This window comes from Microcaecilia unicolor, chromosome 5 (genome assembly GCF_901765095.1).
Source record: "Microcaecilia unicolor chromosome 5, aMicUni1.1, whole genome shotgun sequence".
NCBI classification, from domain to species: Eukaryota; Metazoa; Chordata; class Amphibia; order Gymnophiona; family Siphonopidae; genus Microcaecilia; species Microcaecilia unicolor.
The window spans coordinates 139,978,038-139,999,208 of NC_044035.1; the positions used below are offsets into that span (position 1 = coordinate 139,978,038).

General features: G+C 41.9%; 1 protein-coding gene across 1 annotated transcript in view; it reads left to right on the plus strand.

Moving 5' to 3' along the window:
• The window catches only part of GRID1 (glutamate ionotropic receptor delta type subunit 1), a 1,935,592-nt gene extending 1,921,337 nt beyond the window's left edge, over positions 1-14,255 (plus strand). The window contains exon 16 of the mRNA XM_030203368.1: positions 13,827-14,255. Coding sequence (XP_030059228.1) covers positions 13,827-14,255 — 429 coding nt within the window. The remainder of the gene's footprint in view (positions 1-13,826) is intronic.
• Positions 14,256-21,171: the final 6,916 nt, after the last annotated feature.

Genomic DNA, 21,171 nt, shown 5'->3' on the forward strand with positions numbered 1-21,171 from the left:
CCTCCCCAGCATGGCATGACTTCTGGACATAGTTCAAATCACTCACTGCTTCAAAAGCATGGCTAGGTTCCTGGACACAGTTCAATTCACTACCTGTTTCTCCAGCCAGGTTTGTCTTCAGGCCACAGCTGAAATCATTCACTGCTTTTCAGCTGCTTAACGTTTCCTCCAAGCTTTCCCCAGCCTTGAAGAAGGTTTATTATGAAGCCTTTCAACTTCTTCCCTTATACCCTTGCTAGAGCGGCAATCTCCATGTGCTCACTTCCCCAGTCATCTTGGGCTTGGATCTCCTCTCCGACCTCTTTCTCCCCCTCCCATTCTATGGGCTCCTCTCCCTTTATGGTCTCCAGCTGGTCCTCTCCCTCCTGACTATTCCTCCTCAGCCAATCCCCATCCTCTTCCTTGGGATCTTGGGACTTGCAGTTCCTTGCTGCTCCCTTTGCTGCCCCCAGGGCTTTGCAGGGGTTCTTGGAACTGTAGTCCTCCTCTCTTCTCCAGCTCTTGGGAAACATATGCCTCAGTGGGGGCGTTGCTTCCCAGCCCCTAGGATCCTGGGACTTGTAGTTGGAATCCTGGGTATGAAACCTACCCATCTTGCTCCTCTCCCGGATCCCTTCTTCCTTGACCCTCAGGGGTTTCTCACAGTCCCTCTGCACCAACACCAAGACCTTGTATTTACTTATGTAGCAGAGGGATACCACTTATGGGGTTAGTACCTAAGCACCTAACAGCAAGAGATGCTTTGTAATCCTGCATGAAATCCCACCATTCAAGTACAGTATCACTGTGTCTTCTGGTATGAAACACTTCAGGGTATCCATTCTGCACATGAAATCACATGGTTAGGGTAACAATATAACGTGAGTGCAAGTCACGTGCATGTGATAGTCACACTGATTAATCCATCTAGCATGGCTACTCAAGGAGGCTAGGCAGAATCCTCCCATAAGCCCCTGCCCCCTCACCCACAATGACTATTCAATAACCCATGCCACAGTCATCAGTATGGTACAACAGAATCATGAACATTTATTCAGCATATATGATATGAGGTACAAGACAATGAGGGGCATAATCAAAGGGACGCCTACGTTTTGCTGAGGACGTCTCGCAAAACGTCCGATGGAGGGGCGAATAAACCCGTATTATCAAAACAAGATGGACATCCATCTTTTGTTTCGATAATACGGTCGGGGACGCCCAAATCTTGAAATTTAGGTTGTCCTTAGAAATGGTCATCCCTAGACTTGGTCGTTTCTGATTTTCAGCGATAATGGAAACCAAGGGCGCCCATCTCAGAAACGACCAAATGCAAGCCATTGGACGTAGGAGGAGCCAGCATTCATAGTGCACTGGTCCCCCTGACATGCCAGGACACCAACTGGGCACTGTAGTGGACTTCATGAATTTCTCCCAGGTACATAGCTCCGTTACCTTGTGTGCTGAGCCCCCAACCCACTACCCACAACCGTACACCACTACCATAGCCCTTACGGGTGAAGGGGGGCACCTAGATGTGGATACAGTGAGTTTGTGGTGGGTTTTGGAGGGCTCATATTTAGAACCAGAAGTGTAACAGGTAGGGGAGGATGGGCCTGGGTCCGCCTGTCTGAAGTTAGATAAAAAAAAATAAATGGGATATCACTGACTTTATCTTTTGGATGGTATCATAGTTCTCAACCAAAGAAAACAGATCAACTCCTCATACATTTATTTATTATTTAGTGGGATTTATTAACCATCTTTATGAAGAGATTCAGCAGTATAGATTGACCTAGAACTTACTGTTTTGTTAACAGCCTAATAGTAAAGGGGCTCTTTTTCAAATAAATAAAAAAAAAAACATCATAAGGTGGCAGAAGGTCATTTTTCTCTAAAAAAAAAAAAAAAAGTCCAAGTTGCAATTTTTGACACCCTGATTTTAGTTTAAATTTCTTATTAATTATATTTTATAACATTCATAAACGAATTAGTTATCAGAATATCTGAAAATTATACAATAAGAAACAATACATAGAAAGAAATTTTCCAAATTGCTTTTGTCCACAACATGGAGATCCAAGATATAGAAAAAAATAAAATAATTTGCAATTACAATCTAATATTAGAGCGGAAGGTATCCCAACAATACAAACAAACAACAGCATTATTCTAGTTTACTACACCAGAGGGGCTTCTCATACTTCTTTACTTGCTACAAATTCTTGAAGTTTCTGGGGTTGGTAAAAGAAAATTATTAGTTTCATAACAAATTAAACACTTGGAAATTTAACAAGAAGGTTGCTCCTAGGGCTATCACTCTTGGTTTAAACGCCAAGAGAGCTCCTTCCTTCTCAACTGTGTTTCTTTAGACAGGTCTGGAAATACATTTATCTTCGATCCCATGAACACTTCATTCATATGTCGGAAATATAAACGCAAAACATTTATTTTGTCCAATTCAAAAGCAAAAGAGACAAGTAAAGTTGCTCGTTCAAGTTCAACTGATGTTTCTAGCAATTCAGTAACATTTAAAGCCTCACTAGGCCTTTGATATTTAATCTCAAATTTCTTTTTATATAGTAAGCTTTCACAACCGGCGGAGAATTATCTTTTGCAATTCCTAAAATTTCTAAGAAGTATTTCTTTAATAGTTCCAACGGAGAGATAAATGTAGATACAGGAAAATTAAGAAATCTTAGTTTATTTCTCCTGAGTTGATTTTCAAGAGATTCCATTTTCTTAGCAGTCACATTTTTCTCCTTAATCAATGTAGTTATTACTTCCTTAGATGATTTCATCTCAGATTCTAATCTTTTAAAGTCATTCTTTTGTTCTTCAATTTTATTGGACAATTGTTGAAAATTATTCTTAAGCTCTAGTGTTTCTCCACGGAGAGATTCAGAAATTTTAAACAAGGATGAGTTCACCCCTTGTATGGCATCCCAGAGAGTGTCTAGAGTGACTATAGCAGGTCTTACCGAACCGCAATCTCCCCCGGGAGCTCTTTCTCTGAGCAGTGTATGCGTTGAGGTAACCCTTGTAGCCCCATCTGATATTTCTCCAGCAAAATGTTCAGTGGGGGAGCCTCCTCTGACCGCCTGGACAACCAAGCCCACTCCGGACGTCTCCAGGCATTCGCTATCCAACACACCGTTGCTTCCGGGTTGTGGCGGGGTCATGCCTTGTGGAGGAGGGCTTAAGGTAGCTCCCTCCGTGCTGCTGTTCATGGCTATCTGCCTGGTTTCCCCTGGAGTATTCATTGGGACATCCAAACTCCGTATTGCTCCAAGGTAGGTTGGCGTGTGGGGGGGTTCCCAATCGGTCCCGAGGAGGCTGGGGTACCGATTTTTCCCTTTCTTTTCCCCATATCTTGGGGACGCACCAAACTACCAACCCAAACTTGAGGTTCAGGAGCACTCACGATGTGCGTCCGCTCTCCAGCGCCATCTTGGATCCGTCGACACCCTGATTTTAGATGTTTTGCAGAGATAAAAGAAGTGGGAAAAGTAAACCAGGCTTTTCCAAAGACTGGGACCAAACAAATAATTATAATAAAATCAACACAGATTTATTAATGTTTCCTGTAGAAATGACCTCCCAAAGAAAGATTAGGGATATTAGGTATGAAGCCAGTGCTGGGCAGAACTTCTATAGTCTGTGCCCTGATGAAGGCTGAATTAAATTGGATGGCGGGGAGTGCAAGTTCAGAAATTTTACAACAAGGCCAGTGCAGGCAGACTTCTGCAATCTATACCCTAAAATGGCAATGAACAGGTATGCATATCTATGCAATGAGTTTATCTTGTTGGGCAGACTGATGGACCGACAGGTTTTTAACTGCCAACATCTACTATGTTACTATGATTGATGGCCATAATCTTGTGTTTTTCAATTCAAAGTTTCTAGATCTAGTCCACTTTACAGCTCAGCACTATATCTAATGACAAGTATGGCCAGAGGTTGATGATTTTATTGTTATTACTACAACTACTATGACTACTATTGGATGGTCTCTGTATTATTCTTCAGTTTTATCTTTTTGACAAGTTTTATTAGTGCTTTTAGGTTTATATGTCCCCTTTGTTTTAGATGAGGTCCTATGTCCCAGCCAAAATTATTATATTTGCCTCTGATGCAGGAATTGAAGTGTCAAAACATGTAGGGCACATGATATAGTTGTTTCAATTAACTGGACATTAAGAAGTCCAACACTGTTTATGCTTGCTATTTTAATAAATTATTCATTATGCCTACTGAAATTGGTGAACTGCTTTTTTTGTTTGTTCTGACTTTCTGCTGCAGCTGAGTGTTGATTCTTTTTTGACAGTAATTTTTAATAAGCTAGGTAGAGGTGCCTAACTCAAAGTGTTAGTATCACATGCCACAGAAAAGAGTGGACTAGTGGTTAGGGTGGTGGACTTTGGTTCTGGGGAACTGAGTTCAATTCCCACTTCAGGCACAGGCAGCTCCTTGTGACTCTGGGCAAGTCACTTAACCCTCCATTTCCCCAGGTACAAATAATACCTGTAGCCACATTGACCTGCCATGAGTGGGAAAAGCACGGGGTACAAATGTAACAAAAAAAATATTCAAACACCCCTAAATACCACAGACATTAAGAGTTACAACTAATTATAGAAATATTTTGTTAGTACAATCAGAAGGATTGTATCAGTTTCATAAGAACATTAGCGTTGTCATATTGGGACAGTCCAAGATCCATCAAGCCCATTACCCTCTTTCTAGCAGTGGCCAATCCAGTCACAAGTCCTGGCAAGATCCCAAAACTGTAAAAGCAGATTCATGCTGCTTATCCTAGAAATATGTAGTGGATTTTCCCAAGTCCACATAGGAACTTTTCATTTAGGATTAGTCAAATCTTTTTTTTTAAATCGCTAAGCTAACGGCTTTACTACATTCTCGGAAACCATTCCGGAATTTAATTACAAGTTGAGTGAAGAAATATTTTCTTCATTTGTTTTACATTACTACTTAGCATCTTCATTACGTGCCCCCTAGTCCTTGTATTTTTAGAAAGTGTAAACAAGCGATTCACTTCTACCTGTTCCACTCCACTCAGTATTTTATAGACTTCTATCATATCTCCCTCAGCCATCTCTCTCCAGCTAAAGAGCCTTAGCCTCTTTAGCCTTTCCTCATAGGGAAGTCGTCCCATCCCTTTTATCATTTTGTCACCCTTTTCTGTACTTTTTTTGTTTTTAACTAATTCTGCTATACATCTTTTTTGAGATGCGGTGACCAAGAATTGCACACAGTATTCAAGTGTGGTCACACCGTGAAGCGTTACAAAGGTATTATAATAGTCTCACTTTTGTTTTCAATTCCTTTCCATAATAATTCCTAATATTCTATTTGCTTTCTTAGCAACTGCTGTACACTGGGCAGTGACTCCTAGTTTCATAAAGTGGTAACTGACATTTCTATCACCCAAATCATTCTCGGTCCAGTGTTTTTGACTTTTTGATTGCATTCTCTCATATCATGGCAGCACAGGAACAAGTGCTTCAAACAAAGGCATTCCTTTAATTTATTGTGTCTTTCTTTGTAGTCAGTCAGGGGGATCTTTTTGCAGCCAGTGACTAGGTAGGCTACAGTCTCTGGGGCTTTTTTGAATATATAGTACTTGTTGTCATTGGATGTTTTATTAATTTTAGCCTTTCATGCATTTGAAGCACTTGTTCCCCTGAACACAGAGGATCTCAAATTAGAAAATGGATGGTATTAAAAAAGAAACCCTTAAATGGCTGCATGTATGTGGATGTGTTGAGTGGCACTTAGATGGCGACTTCAGCTGTGAAAAACTAAGGCCGGTGCCGGACAGACTTGCACGATTTGTGTCGCCTATATGGCAATCCAGTTTAGAATGGGCTGGAAAGGACTTCAATGGCAACCTCAATATCTGGAACGTGAGGACAGCGCCAGGCAGACTTTTACGGTCTGTTTCTCACAGATGACAAGACAGATTCAGATAGGTTGGGAGTAAGCTTCGACGGCAAACTCCAGTAGTTTGGAATGTAAGGAACAGTGACGGGCAGACTTCTCTGGCTAGTCCCAGAACACCAAAGAAAGACCATGATAAAGTATTTATATTGCATTCATTGTTGGTTTAATTGTGAATTGATAATAAGTGTGACTGTTGGGCAGACCGGATGAACCATTCAGGTCTTTATCTGTTGTCATTTACTATGTTACTATATCAGTCTTTCACTTTAATATATTTTAAATTCATCATCAATTCTAATTCATCATAACTAAAGTTATGCATTTGCAGTTATCTCAATTGTCACAAAAGGAAAACTCTCTTCTTGAGGCAATCTCTTTCTTGCGTTCCTAGGACTTGCGGTAACTGCCAAATTAGAGCGAGCTAATCCATGTGCTAAATATATATATAATATATATTATATAATATATATATATACAGTGGTGGAAATAAGTATTTGATCCCTTGCTGATTTTGTAAGTTTGCCCACTGACAAAGACATGAGCACCCATATTGAAGGGTAGGTTATTGGTAACAGTGAGAGATAGCACATCACAAATTAATCCGGAAAAAATTCACATTGTGGAAAGTATATGAATTTATTTGCATTCTGCAGAGGGAAATAAGTATTTGATCCCCCACCAACCAGTAAGAGATCTGGCCCCTACAGACCAGGGTAGATGCTCCAAATCAACTCGTTACCTGCATGACAGACAGCTGTCGGCAATGGTCACCTGTATGAAAGACCACATGTCCACAGACTCAGTGAATCAGTCAGACTCTACCTCTACAAAATGGCCCAAGAGCAAGGAGCTGTCTAAGGATGTCAGGGACAAGATCATACACCTGCACAAGGCTGGAATGGGCTACAAAACCATCAGTAAGACGCTGGGCGAGAAGGAGACAACTGTTGGTGCCATAGTAAGAAAATGGAAGAAGTACAAAATGACTGTCAATCGACAAAGATCTGGGGCTCCACGCAAAATCTCACCTCGTGGGGTATCCTTGATCATGAGGAAGGTTAGAAATCAGCCTACAACTACAAGGGGGAACTTGTCAATGATCTCAAGGCAGCCTGGGACCACTGTCACCACGAAAACCATTGGTAACACATTACGACATAACGGATTGCAATCCTGCAGTGCCCGCAAGGTCCCCCTGCTCCGGAAGGCACATGTGACGGCCCGTCTGAAGTTTGCCAGTGAACACCTGGATGATGCCCGAGAGTGATTGGGAGAAGGTGCTGTGGTCAGATGAGACAAAAATTGAGCTCTTGGCATGAACTCAACTCGCGTGTTTGGAGGAGAGAATGCTGCCTATGACCCAAATAACACGTCCCCACTGTCAAGCATGGAGGTGGAAATGTTATGTTTTGGGGGTGTTTCTCTGCTAAGGGCACAGGACTACTTCACCGCATCAATGGGAGAATGGATGGGGCCATGTACCGTACAATTCTGAGTGACAACCTCCTTCCCTCCGCCAGGGCCTTAAAATGGGTCGTGGCTGGGTCTTCCAGCACGACAATGGACCCAAAACATACAGCCAAGGCAACAAAGGAGTGGCTCAGGAAGAAGCACATTAGGGTCATGGAGTGGCCTATCGCCATGCACCAGACCTTAATCCCATTGAAAACTTATGGAGGGAGCTGAAGCTGCAAGTTGCCAAGCGACAGCCCAGAACTCTTAATGATTTAGAGATGATCTGCAAAGAGGAGTGGACCAAAATTCCTCCTGACATGTGTGCAAACCTCATCATCAACTACAGAAGACGTCTGACCGCTGTGCTTGCCAACAAGGGTTTTGCCACCAAGTATTAGGTCCTTGTTTGCCAGAGGGATTAAAATACTATTTCCCTCTGCAGAATGCAAATAAATTCATATACTTTCCACAATGTGTTTTTCCGGATTTAATTTGTGATTGTAGCTATCTCTCACTGTTACCAAATAACCTACCCTTCAATTATGGGCTGCTCATGTCTTTGTCAGTGGGCAAACTTACAAAATCAGCAAGGGATCAAATATTATTTCCACCACTGTATATCTATACAGATGATATTTTCAGGTTTATCACACTGATCCTGCAATCTCTGGTCTTTACTTTTACAGTCTTGTTTGCAAATGTGCACCGAAAAAAGTGCATAGACACTATTCTATATAAATGAAACAATGCTTCACTATCAAACCCAAAAACAAACACTTCTCCAATTATGCTTTGAATTATATAGCTTTTACCTATAACCTTCAAAGTCCAGGATTAGAAGGACGCTGCTCAGTTGCTGTGCAAAGGAGCACGAGCAATGTGAATGTAACTTACCTTGAGCTTCTCATGGAAAGATGTGAGATAAATACAACCAATTAACTATTAAATGCATCCATGTTTAAATAAGACTACTGTATATGGCTTGAATTAACAGATTTTCATAATATAATGTGGAAGAGGATGTCTCTGCTAAAGCATGTTGCTGCAGAAACATAAAGCTTCCAGGAAATGAGAACCAGTAAGGGCAAAGATTATACAGATTTTAGGGATGTGATTGATTGATTGATTTTTGTTTATTTAAAGTATTTATATCTCACTTATCGAGAAAATGAAAGCCAGTTACAACCTGACATGCATATTTTAAAACATAGAAACTAGAACATTCTAAAACATCAATAAAAATTAAACTTGCAAACTATGGGATCCTTTTACTAAGCAGCAGCAGTAAGCACTAACGTATACTTCCCTCCAAAATGCACTATGGCAGGATGCACTCTGGCATCCTGCGGTAGTTCTGGCATCTGCATATGCTTCCCTGGTGCAAAAAAATATTTTTATTTTATAGCGCTGAGGAAGTGTTTGGGGTGGGGGGGGGGGGGGGGTAGAGAGTAGGTGTACCCAGTGCTAATCGGTTAGTGCAGTTATACTGCTGCACACCAACCGATTCGTTCATTGTTACCGCGTGAGTCCTTTCTGCCTACTAAATAGGTATCGGTAAGGGTTCATGAAATAATGGCCATGCACTCATTCGGAATTAGATTGTGGCCATTAATTGAAGAATTAAAAACTTAGGCCATTTTACAGCTGTGCAATATAGCGCAGGCCACCTTTAGCACGAACTTAGTAAATGGGCTCTAATAGTTTAGGGGTCCCTTTACTAAACTGTGGGAAAAGTTAGCGTGCACTTACATTGGTTTTTTTCCCCACATGCTAAGGAAGCAGACTGGATGGACCGTTCAGGTCTTTATCTGCCGTCATTTACTACGGTGTACTATCCAGCTCATTTTCGAAAGAGAAGGGCAACCCATCTTTCGACACAATCGGGAGATGGGCGCCCTTCTTGCAAGACCGCCCAAATCGGCATAACTGAAAGCCGATTTTTTGACACCCTTGACTGCTTTCCGTCGCGGGGATGACCAAAGTTCATGGGGGCGTGTCGGCAGGGTAACGAAGGTGGGACTGGGGCGTGATTAGGAGATGGGCGTCCTCAGCCGATAATGGAAAAAAGAAGGGCGGCCCTGACGAGCACTTGGCCGATTTTACTTGGTCCATTTTTTTCATGACCAAGCTGTGAAAAGATGCCCAAACTGAGCAGATGACCACCGGAGGGAATCGGGGATGACCTCCCCTTTCTCCCCCAGTGGTCACTAACCCCCTCCCACCATAAAAAAAACAGGTTAAAATACTTTTTTGCCAGCCTGTATGCCAGCCTCAAATACCATACTCAGGCCCAACGCAGCAGTATACAGGTCCCTGGAACAGTTGTAGTGGGTGAGTGTACTTCAGGCAGGTGGACCTGGGGGGGGGTTGGGGGGAGTTGGGAGCAATTTCTGAAGTCCACTGCAGTGCCCCCTAGGGTGCCCGGTTGGTGTCCTGGCATCTGAGGGGGACCAGTGCACTACAAATGCTTCTCCTCCCACGACCAAAGGCTTGGATTTTGCCGTTTTTGAGATGGGCGTCTTTGGATTCCATTATCGGCGAAAAACAAGGGCGGCCATCTCTAAGGTCGACCAAAATGTTGAGATTTGGCCGTCCCCAACTGTATTATAGAAAACGAAAGATGGATGCCAATCTTGTTTCGATAATACGATCAGGGATGCCCCTTTACGTGGCCGTCCTTAGAGATGGGAGCCCTTAGAGATGGGCCCCCCATTCGATTATGCCCCTCTATGTTACTATGGTCATGCCTAAATGTAGCTGTAGTTCCTGTTGCTAAGCGCTATTCTATAAAAGGCGCCTAACTTTAAGCATCATATATAGAATAGTGCTATGCACTTTTTTCTATGCCATTTGTTGGATGATTTAGTCCTATATGTAAATTGCAAGGGAGACATGATATGGACAGGTCATGGGCAGGACTAAAGGTGCCCTCAGGTTAATTTTGAGAGCATATAATGTGGCTGAGCCCACCTGGCTGAGCATAAGGAGTGAAACTCAGAGTTATGGAACAGGGGAGGCAGGAGGGGCATCCGCACACTGGACCTGGATCACACAGCTTCCCTTATGTGTTTCCCTTACCCTCCTCCTTTTCTTTTAATTTTGTAGTTCTGCCCACTTCTTTTTGGTTATGTTTTTTTTTCTTTTTCTTCTTTGCTATTTCCATTATATTGTATGGTGCTCAAACATTTGTTTGATGGGTGGTGTGACAAACCAGTGGGTTTTAAGCCTATAAAACTGTATTAATTATTTATTAAAGTGTATTTCTCTAGTTTGGCCAGCAGGTGTTGCATGTTTATGTTTAAAGCTGTTACAGAGAACTGAATGTTCCCTCTTTAGTTAACATAGATAAGAGATAATCTGTAATGTGTGGCCAACTATTTTTAAAACTTGTTGTTCTGGGCTATGATTGCCCCAGGAGCTCAAAATTCAGCTAGGATGTACTGGCTTTTTCTCCGGTCTTAGCCAGGGAGAAAAGAGAGAAGGGTCTATTTGCTGAGGCCCTGTGAACAGTTATATTTGATAACTTGTAAGCAGCTATATGTCCTGATCTTGTCAGGTACTATTTAGATAGTAAACACATGTTTAGGTAGTGTTATAATTGATCCATATTTCAGTTACCTGTTATTATGTGCTGTTTTGTTTCGTTTTTTTTAGTTTATTGCCTCTGCTTGTCTGGACTGACTAAGAATCCTGGTGATTTGTGTGTTGGGTCTGTGAGTACTTTCTGGGAACTGTGGAACCACTGGGAGTGTGTTCTCCAATAACCTAAAAATCACTGGGGAATACATTGAGAGTGGGAGACTTGGCCAGAGGTGGTTGGGACCCAGTTGGTGAGAGGTGGGTGCTAGTGTAGATCACAAATGGCAGGTTCAGGCTGACCTGAGCTGTGCTGGAGATAAACCCTCTACGTGGCTGTGGGGGTAGCCCAGGTGGGTGGCTAGGCATTTTGTGACAAGTGGGATAGTAAGTCTTTAAATAAACTTGAAACTTGGAAAGAGTAACAAAGGAAAAGGCATGGGTGGGGGATGGAGGAGAGAGTAGCATGTTGTGATTTGAGTTATTGCTTTAATTGGATGCTGTGGGAAGGTAGGTAGAGCTGTACCTGTCTGACAAGGTGAACTCGGTTTGGTGGAAAGAGTTCAGTTTGTGGGAAGGTGGGAGTGGTAGGAAGGTTGGTTTAATGTGGGAAGTTTTTCCCATTCTGTTCTCACTTAGGTCTGCATATTGGTTTTTCTAGGGTGGTACTGTGGGGGGGGGAGGGTAAAGGTGCTATTGTGTTGGGTGCCATGGGGGCAGGGGTGGGGGGGCGGGGGGGGGGTGTTACTGGTCATAACTGGGTAGAAGGCAACCTAGTTTGAATAGGATGAGGGGAAATGAGGATTCAGGGAAGTTATTGTATATTTTGTGGGATCATGTGTATTACCGCCTCAAGTTGGGGTGCGACCCTGCACCACTGTGGTCATGCATTTGTACTAATGTTATTCAAAGGTCTCAGACTGCCACAGGAACAGCTAGTTCTTCAATGACTAACTGTATGGGGTGGGGAAGAGTCAATCATTGTTGGGGTAGTTTTTAAATTAACACTGTTCTTGTTAAGTAAAGTGTTGTGTTACATCAATAAAGCTGTGGCCAATGTCCTGCCAATTCTTTATAAGCTAGCAAGGTTGTTTACTGAGGTGACTGCTGTATGATATTGAACGTGGTGGTGTGAGTACTGATATTAGATCTCGTGTATTCCCTATTTCACAACAGTTCACATTTTAGGATTTATACCTGCTCTTTCCCATGTTTAAGTATTTCAAAAGTGCACATTTAGGCTGGTCCTTTACATGAGAGGTTAAAGGAGGTATCCTTCTTAAACCTCATTCTTTATTTTACTCTTCAATTCAGAATCTAGTGACAAATGCAGGCCTATGTCTGTTGGCATTTACAAATGTTGGTTTGCAAAATGGCAAAGCATACATGTATGTGCTGACACATGTTATAAGCTGGTATTTTCACAACTTACATGTGTAAGTAGTGTTGGCACTTATACATGCCAGTGCCTGTGTTTCCTCAATTGATTTTTTCCATGTTTAAATTTGTAAATTGAATGCTTTCACCAATTTACACATGTGCATTCCTGCATGAATTTTACAACAGAGCAGCAAAGCATGGTTCAAATCCCACTGCAGCCCCTTGTGATCTTGGGCAAGTCACTTAACCCTCCATTGCCTCAGGTAGAAAGCAATATTGGGGGAGATTCTATATATGACGCCTAAAAAAACCAGCGCTGAAATCAGTGCCGACTAAGCGCATTCTGTAATCGGCGTCTTGATTTAGGCGCCAATTATAGAATACACTTAGTTGATATTTTAGCACCTAAATCTACGTGTGCCCATTTACACCAACGAAAATAAGGCATAAATCACAGTGCATTGATTTAGGTGCACTGGGCCATATTCTATAACTAGGCACGTAAATTTTGGATCACCCACGAAACACCCATTTCCCTGCCTAAAACTAGGCCCTTTTTGCCTGCTTGTGTTAGTCGTTTGGTGCACATCGTTACAGAATACGTTTAGAGACCCTTTTACAAAGGCACATAAGGGCCTATGCGCGCGCAATGTGCATCAAATTGGCATTACCGCCCAGCTAGCGCATGCACCGGCGCTAATTCTGATTTTGGTGTGTGCCAAAAACCCGTGGTAGAAATCATTTTCTACCGCAGGGGCATTCCCAGTGGTAATTGGCTGTTGGTGCATAGGACAATTATCACACGGGTATTGCATGTGCCTTAAGTCAATGGATGGCGTTAAGGGCTCAGGCTATAAATAGACACACACTGGTTTTAATTTTGCCGCATGTCCATTTCTGGGCTCCCCCAAACCCCCCCCCCCCCCCCCCCCCCCCCCCCGTTTCCCAGATGTGGTGGAGAAATGGTCCAGCGAATGTCCAATATACGTGTCCACACTACCGCAGGCCACTTTTCGGCATGCCTTTGTAAAAGGACCCTTGGAGACTTGTGTGCCTAAATTCTAATCGTTGCCAATTAGTGCTTATTATTGCTTGTTAAGTGCTGTTATCAGCGCTCATTAGCTTGTTAAGTTATGTGCATTGTTATAAAAGCCACACAGATCTGTTGGCACACTATATAGAATCCTGGGGATTGTGTGTCCTCCAGCAACAGAAAAAATACTTACAGCACCTCAATATACACAATTTTGGTAGATGTCAAGTGGTATATACGAATTAAAAAACAAAACAGAATTGTACATTTCAACATCCTATCTAAAATGGGGTTGTATATATTTTATAAAGTATCTCACTTCCCTATTATATAGATTTTTAGTGTTGGTTAGTCAGCTTTTAAAATGGAACCAAACATTTTCTTATTTGTATTCTTTTTTTGTTTGGGGCTAATTGCTTTCTTTTTCTGGCACTAGGATAAAGAAGTGAATTTGGAGCAAGTTCACAGACGTTTAAACAGTTTGATGGATGAAGACTTAGCCCACAAACAGATCTCCACCGCCTCCATTGAAATATCAGCACTAGAGATTGGTGGAATGCAGTCGGGTCCGACTCTGGAACCTATGCGTGAATACCAGAATACTCAGCTTTCAGTCACCACCTTTTTACCAGAACAGACAAGTCATGGGAGTGGCAGGACACTAATGTCAGTTACTGGCAGCAATCTACCATTACCCCTCAGCAGCTCAGCCACTATGCCATCAATACAATGTAAACACAGATCGCCCAATGGAGGACTATTTCGTCAAAGCCCTGTGAAAACATCCATGCAGATGTCATTCCAGACCATGCCTGGGGGAGTCATTTCAGAAGCCATTGAGCCTTCACATGGAACATCCATATAACTATAAAAAAAATAACAATAAAAGAAAAACAGTGGAGCTTTTTAATACAATTAAAACATAAACTCTTACATTTCTCTTGTATATATATGTAAATAATGAAAGAATGAAGTGGAGTTAAAGTGTATTTTGAATATTCCCAATTTTTGAAGTCAGTAAAAAAAAATGTATGAATGGCTTTGTAAATTTTGTTCAATATGAATTAAAAAAAAAAGCAAATTACTTGTGATCATTCTCAAGTGCCAAAGAAAATCTGTTACTAGAACTGAGGGAGTAAATCATAACATGGATTGCAAGAATTTCTCCTTTTTAATTTGTAATTTTCTTTTTTGTTTGCTTTTGTTTTGATTTGTTTTACTAGAAGATACCATCCATTGCCATAAAGCCAGTTGTTACTGAGCACCCCAAGGTAGAACAGATCACTTGGAAAAATCAACAGGCACCAGAAAAGAGGCAACATGACTTTTGAAAAAAAAATTGGAAATAATAATAAACAAAAAGAAACGTTTCATCCTAACAAAGAAAGGCTTTGCGATTCTATCTCCACAACATTTCTAGAATTAAGAAATGGTTTATTAAATTGTATTTTATGTGTACTTTGCTTTGTGTCCCTTTGCTTTAACCTTTACAATCTACAGGTTGTCATGATGCTTTTCATGTCTTGTGATAGAGGGAGGGGGAGGGGGAGGAGAATTGGAAAACCCTGTAACATGAAAAAATAATGAGCTTGTGGCATGTAAAAGTGAGATTGGTAAAGAATCAATGATTTGCAGTTAAGTGGGTAAAAATAAGGATCAAAAAACAAGTTGAAGAATACATCTTTTTATGGTGTGAGTTGGATAGGAAATGTTCCACTTGATAAAGCAAGGCACAAGTTTAACATGCTTATCACATTACTCTTGGTGCCTGGTTTGAGATGTTATGCTTCCTGTGGCAGTGGTTCTCATCCTGGTGGTTTACCAAACTTGTTTGCTTTTCAGCATATTATGAAAACAGTAAAACAGACCCATTTCTGACACAAATGAAACGGACGCTAGCAAGGTTTTCCTCGGAGTGTGTATGTTTGAGAGAGTATGTGTGAGATTGACTGTGTGTGAGAGAGAGAGTGAAAGTGCAAGTGTGTGTGTGTGACAGAGAGAGAGTGAGACTGCTGGGTGAGAATGTGTCTCCTCTGTCCCCCCCCCCAGCCACCCAGCGATTCTACTTTTCCCCTTGCCCCCGTCCAGCCACCCACCAATGCTCTTCTCTCCTCTGTCCCCTGCCCCCCTCCAGCCACCCGAGTCTCCTCTGTCCCCTGCCCCCTCCATCCACTCAGCGATTGTCCTATCTCCCCTGCCCCCCTCCAGCGACCCAGCGATTCTCCTTTTTCCCTTGCCCCCCTCCAGCCACCCAACGATTCTCCTCTCTCCCCTGCCCCCCCTCCAGCCACTCCTCCACTTTAATCAGCATATATTAAATTCCCCCCCCCCATGTGCTACAGAAAAGCACCGAGCACATCCTATATAATAAAACGCACCTCCAACGTTCTGAAGCCGTAGTTCCGGAATGTTGCAGGAATGCTTGAAGGCTTCACTTTCTCGGTTTCAGAACGTTGGAGGTGCGTTTTGTTATATAGGATATGAGAGAGATTTACATACCCTATGTGCCCTTCTAAAACAGGAGTGAGAAATACTCCTCAGTTCAGTCCTCTATCCTTTCTTCCACATTATGGCAAGTATTCTTGTTTCATTGCTTAAACATTGAACTCATAGGGGCCCTTTTACTAAGCCGCGTATCGATTTTGAGTTACTGCCCGGCTACCAAGTGACCCTTGTAGTCATTTCATTTTTTACGCTCATCCATTACGAGCGCCGGAGAATAATTTATATTTTCTGGTGCACGGCACCACCAGGGCAGTAATCGTCATTCTATGTGTGTAGATGATTACCGCACTGTTAACGTGTGAGACCTTACTGCTAAGTCAATGGCTGGCGGTGTGGTCTCAGTCCCAAAATGGACATGCGCTAATTTTTATTTTGCCACACGTCCATTTTTGGCAAAAATTTTAAAAGGCCTTTTTTACAGGTGCACTGAAAAATGGATCTGTGCAAGCTCAAAACATGCGCCTACATTAACGCAGCCCATATTTCGGCGCACCTTAGTAAAAGGGCCCCATAAACTTTTAAGGGGTCCTTTTACTAAGCTGAGGTAAGCACTAATGGGTGCTTGCCACAGGTTAAAATGCACTACCGCAAAGCATGCTCAGGGATACCACAGTGTTTTTTGCATTTGTGCATGCTACCCACGTGCTAAAAACTAGTTTTTAGCACTGAGGGTGGGCCTGGGGCCGGAAAGTAGGTATGCTCTGCGCTGATCGGTTAATGCAGCTACATTGCCACATGCTAACTGATTAGTATTTCATTAGAACGCAAACCTTTACTCCTACAAAATAGGTGTCCATAAGTACTCACATGCTAATGGAAAAAATTGCGCATGGTCATTAGTAAGCGGGAAAAACCCACACTGGGGGAATGTGCAGGCCACTTTTTAGTGCTGTTTAGTAAAAGGAGCCCTACATTTCCATCATCTTTCTCAAAATTAATCTTTATTTTGTCCAATTGGGACCCTGTTTACTAAGCCGCACTGTAGGTGCGTTAAAAATATCCATGCCACTAAATTTTAGCATGCGCTAAAAATGATAGTGCACCTTAGTAAACAGGGCCATAAGCTATTCCAAGAGTGCCCCCCCCCCCCCCACACACACACATACACACATTGAATCATCTTATTTGAATTAATTTTATGTCTTTCTGGATCCAAGTTCTATTTGAAACTGTCCCCCCTCCCAAAAAAATAGAAATGACTGCAATTCATCTCTTACATTTTACATTTCTGTTTTATTTCTTTGTTATTTGTAGAGCCAGGTAAGTATTTCACATTTATAGTGGATACCCACCATTATACCTTTGTGTTCTGAAATATTATTTTGAAATATAGTATAGTGGAGAGTAATTTTATAAAGGTTGCTGAGGCTGTCAAATCACATAGGCTCATGCTATGCCTGTTTTAAAAGCCAACATATGTACCTATATAAATTACACACACGCGTTTACACCTGCTCCAAGACAAGTGTAATTGTGTGTTTGTATGTGCCCTTAACAATAGGCAGATATTTTATAATGATGATTACGGCTTGTGATTGCTCAGTAATAACCTCTATGGTATCTGAGTATTGCCTCTGAGGTCCAATATTCGGTATAAATTTGATACTTCCAGAGGGACTTGTTTTGATGTGAGATGGTTATTATCACACTGGCTTGAACAAAATGATGATTAATTAATTTTGGTAATATCGTATTTTATAAAATACATACCTAGATGCCACTTTAATCCCTGCATTGCCTATTCTCCACCCTGGGAGCCCCTATGCATGTACCAAGCAAAAGCAGGTACAGTGGGGACAATTCTAAAAATAGTCACCTCCTTTTAGGTAAAATCCTATACTGTAGTAGCATATGAGTATCCACATTCTGATAAAGAATACAAACATAACCAAACATTGGCCTACTCACATGTACATGATCACAGTTACACCAGTCATAGACCAGTCATAAGTTACATGTGTAAGTGGCAGCCCTGCCCATGCTTTTCCCATATGAACTAGGGTTACTATATTTTCAGAGATAAAAAAAGAGGCCACAAAAAATAAAATGCCACCTTGCCACAGCCTGCCCCTGGCCCCACCCCCACCCCCAAGAAAGCCAGATTCTATAAACAGTGAAAATACAGGTAAAAGTATCAGAGAAACATTTTCTTCCATAGTCTAAATACAAAATTAGAAAAGATTTACCTTTCCAAAAAAGCAAACATTCATGAGCAGCATGTCCTCCTCTCCTCTCCATCCCCTTCTATCCATGTGTTGTATTTCCCTCTTTTCCCTTCATTCCCTCCATGTACATCATGTCCCCCTCTCCTCTCCTTCCCTTCCCATTAACAAACAGCTTGCCCCCTTCTCTTCCTCCCATCTCTGAGCAGCTGGTCCCCTCCCGGGCCTACCTTGCAGCCCTGGTGGTCTAGTGGCCTCATTGGGGTAGGAAAGAACTTTACTATTTCCTGCCCGCTGCCACTGACCTCCCTGCTGCCACCACGTCTTGAAAATGGCTGCCAAGTCTTCAAGCGTTAGCTTTGCAAAAATTCCGCAAATTCTTTAGAGGCTGCCGGTCAAAGTCTTGACAACTATTTTCAAGAAGCGGTGGCAGCGGGAAGGTCAGCAGCAGGGAGCAGGGAGGACCACCAGGGTGCACTGCGGTAGGCTAGGGTGGGGGGAAAATGACAGCCTATCCATCTGTCCATCTGTCTGTAGATCAACCTGCCAGCCACTCAGCCTGCCAGCCCAGAAACCCGGGCAAACAGGCTGGCTGGAAAAAAAAAAACCTTCTGGACCCCCTACAGTCCCCTGAAAAGAAGAGCATGTTTGAGGCAATCTGGACATATGGTAACCCTAAAGTGAATGCCACTTGCATTTACATGCTCTTCTGCTTGTGCGCAACCTTACAGAATCGCGCTTAGCTGTTCTGGTGCCACTTATTCCTGTGGAAGTGCTGATGTTCTGTACATTTGCATACTCAAGTGCAAGGAACAGCTGCTAAGCATATTCCATAAACTATGCTAACTATAGGCGTAGTTTATAGAATCACTCTAGGCGCATGGGGCCCCTTTTACCAAGCTGTGGCAAAGGGGGGCTGGCAATGGCCTATGTTTTACTGCAGCCAGTAAAAGGGAAATCTTGCTTTCCTACACAAAATGGCCTTGAGGCAAGTAAAGCACTTGCCACATGGCCATTTCGGGAGGGGGGGAGCCCTTAATGCCACCCATTGAGGTGGCGATAAGGGGTCCTGCATTAACCTGGTGGTAACTGGGCAGTACGTGGCACTGCCCAGTTACTGCCGGGTACACTCTGGTACTACAAAAATCAATAAATTTAGCGCTGACGGTACTTCCTGTATAGCAAGCTGTAAGCCCGTGTTGGGCTTACCGCTGCTTAGTAAAAGGAGTCCATGCTTTTTTGTTGCCAATTTTTAAGGCACCACTTATAGAATTTGACTTTAAGCCGTTAATACACGGTTAGCACATGCTAACAGGCTACTGTACAATTGCATTAAAGCGTTTTGTGATATTTAGCTTGTTTTTGCATGCTAACTGTGATTTTTTTTAATAGTAGGGGTTATGTCACAGGTGGATTGTGGGTGATCCTGTGTTATCCGACCAGCATGTTATGATAAATGTGTGCTAACTGGATAATGCAGAGTTAACATGGGAGAACTTAGCACTTCCTAAATAATAAAGTGATCTTGTGTTTTTGCTTTTCGGTTTTTTTTTTTTTTTTTTTTTTGCAGGTTTTGCACACTGAGAACAATAGTGTCCAACATGCAAATAATAATAATTTTAAAAAAAGCTGTAAAAAGTGCCACATTAAGGGTCCCTTCTACAAAGCCATGCTAGAGATTCTGATACAGCAAATGCAACAAAGACTATTCAATTCCTATGGGCTTCATCACATTTGCCACCCGGGAATTGCTAACGCAGCTTTGTAAAAGGAGCCCTAAATCTGAGCTTCGCGAATGTGAAAGTCCTGAGTTAAAATGTGCTAAGCCTAGATTTCACCACACTTTAGTGGCCCCTAAGTTAGGTACCTTTTTTTTGTCTGTGCACCTATTTTTAACAAAGCAATTTTGAGAGATCCTGCTTGTGTGCTCAAAAAGTTGTTCCAACATGCTAAAGTCTGTTGTAAAATTCTCCTGTTAATGTGCTGCAAGATTATTGATTGCCATAAGGAAAACACATAAAAGAAAAAAGATCTTAGATGCCCAACAGGATTATTAATGTAGTGATTGAGGCATCCTTTAGGCATAATATTAAGTTTCATTGATTACCCATAAAAAGTACGTTGCTAAATATATTTATTGTGTGATAACTATCAAGCTATTGATTTCTTCAGCAAGGCTCCTAATGAAAACTAAAACAAACCATAATCTAAAAAGGTAGCCAAGGGATAAGTGTATTTAAAATATTATTTATAAAACAATAGGAGGTGTTTATCAGCTGATACAGTTAGTATACTGGAGAAAAGTATTTTATTCTGTCTGTCAAAATGAATTGTTCAATAGCTTGTATAATCCCCTAAAGTAATGCGCAATTGAGCTATTAAGTTCAGAAACTGAACTACAACTGGTTTGCAAGAAAAAGTAAGGGACCCCCACCACAAACAGAGAAAATAATGTCTTTTATTTAGAAAACCTGATTTATGTATTTCCATTTAACATGATTTACTATTAGCAGCAGATGGAAATGAAAACCTGGAATGCAACTTACATTTTGTGAATCAGCATCTGTTATCAGAATTATGCTTTCGTATTTACTACTTGATTTATTTTTGGATGCAATTCTGTGCATTCTGCAAGCATCCAGCTCTGCTAATGCAACAGAATTGGTGCTCTTGGAGCTTGATGGAATTTGCACAAAAAGGGGAGAAAATTATTGGGCACAATAAGTAGCATCTCATTTTTGGCCAAATACCCATGATAGCACAGTATATCATGTCAGATTTCCAAGACTATGACAAAATCTCAGGAGCCCTTTTACTAAGCCACGTAAGCGTCTATGCATGCCCAACATGCACTAAAATGGAGTTACCACATGGCTACCACGTGGCTCTTACGGTAATTTCATTTTTGGCATGCGTCCAATATGCGTGGCCGAAAAATAATTTTTATTTCCTGCCGCATTTATTGGTCGCACGCCAAGTGGTATTTGGCACATGTAGGTCATTACCACCTGGTTACCGCGTGAGTCTTTACCGCTAGATCAATGGCTAGCAGTAAGGGCTCAGACCCAAAATGATTGTGCGACTATTTTCATTTTGCCACACATCCATTTTTGT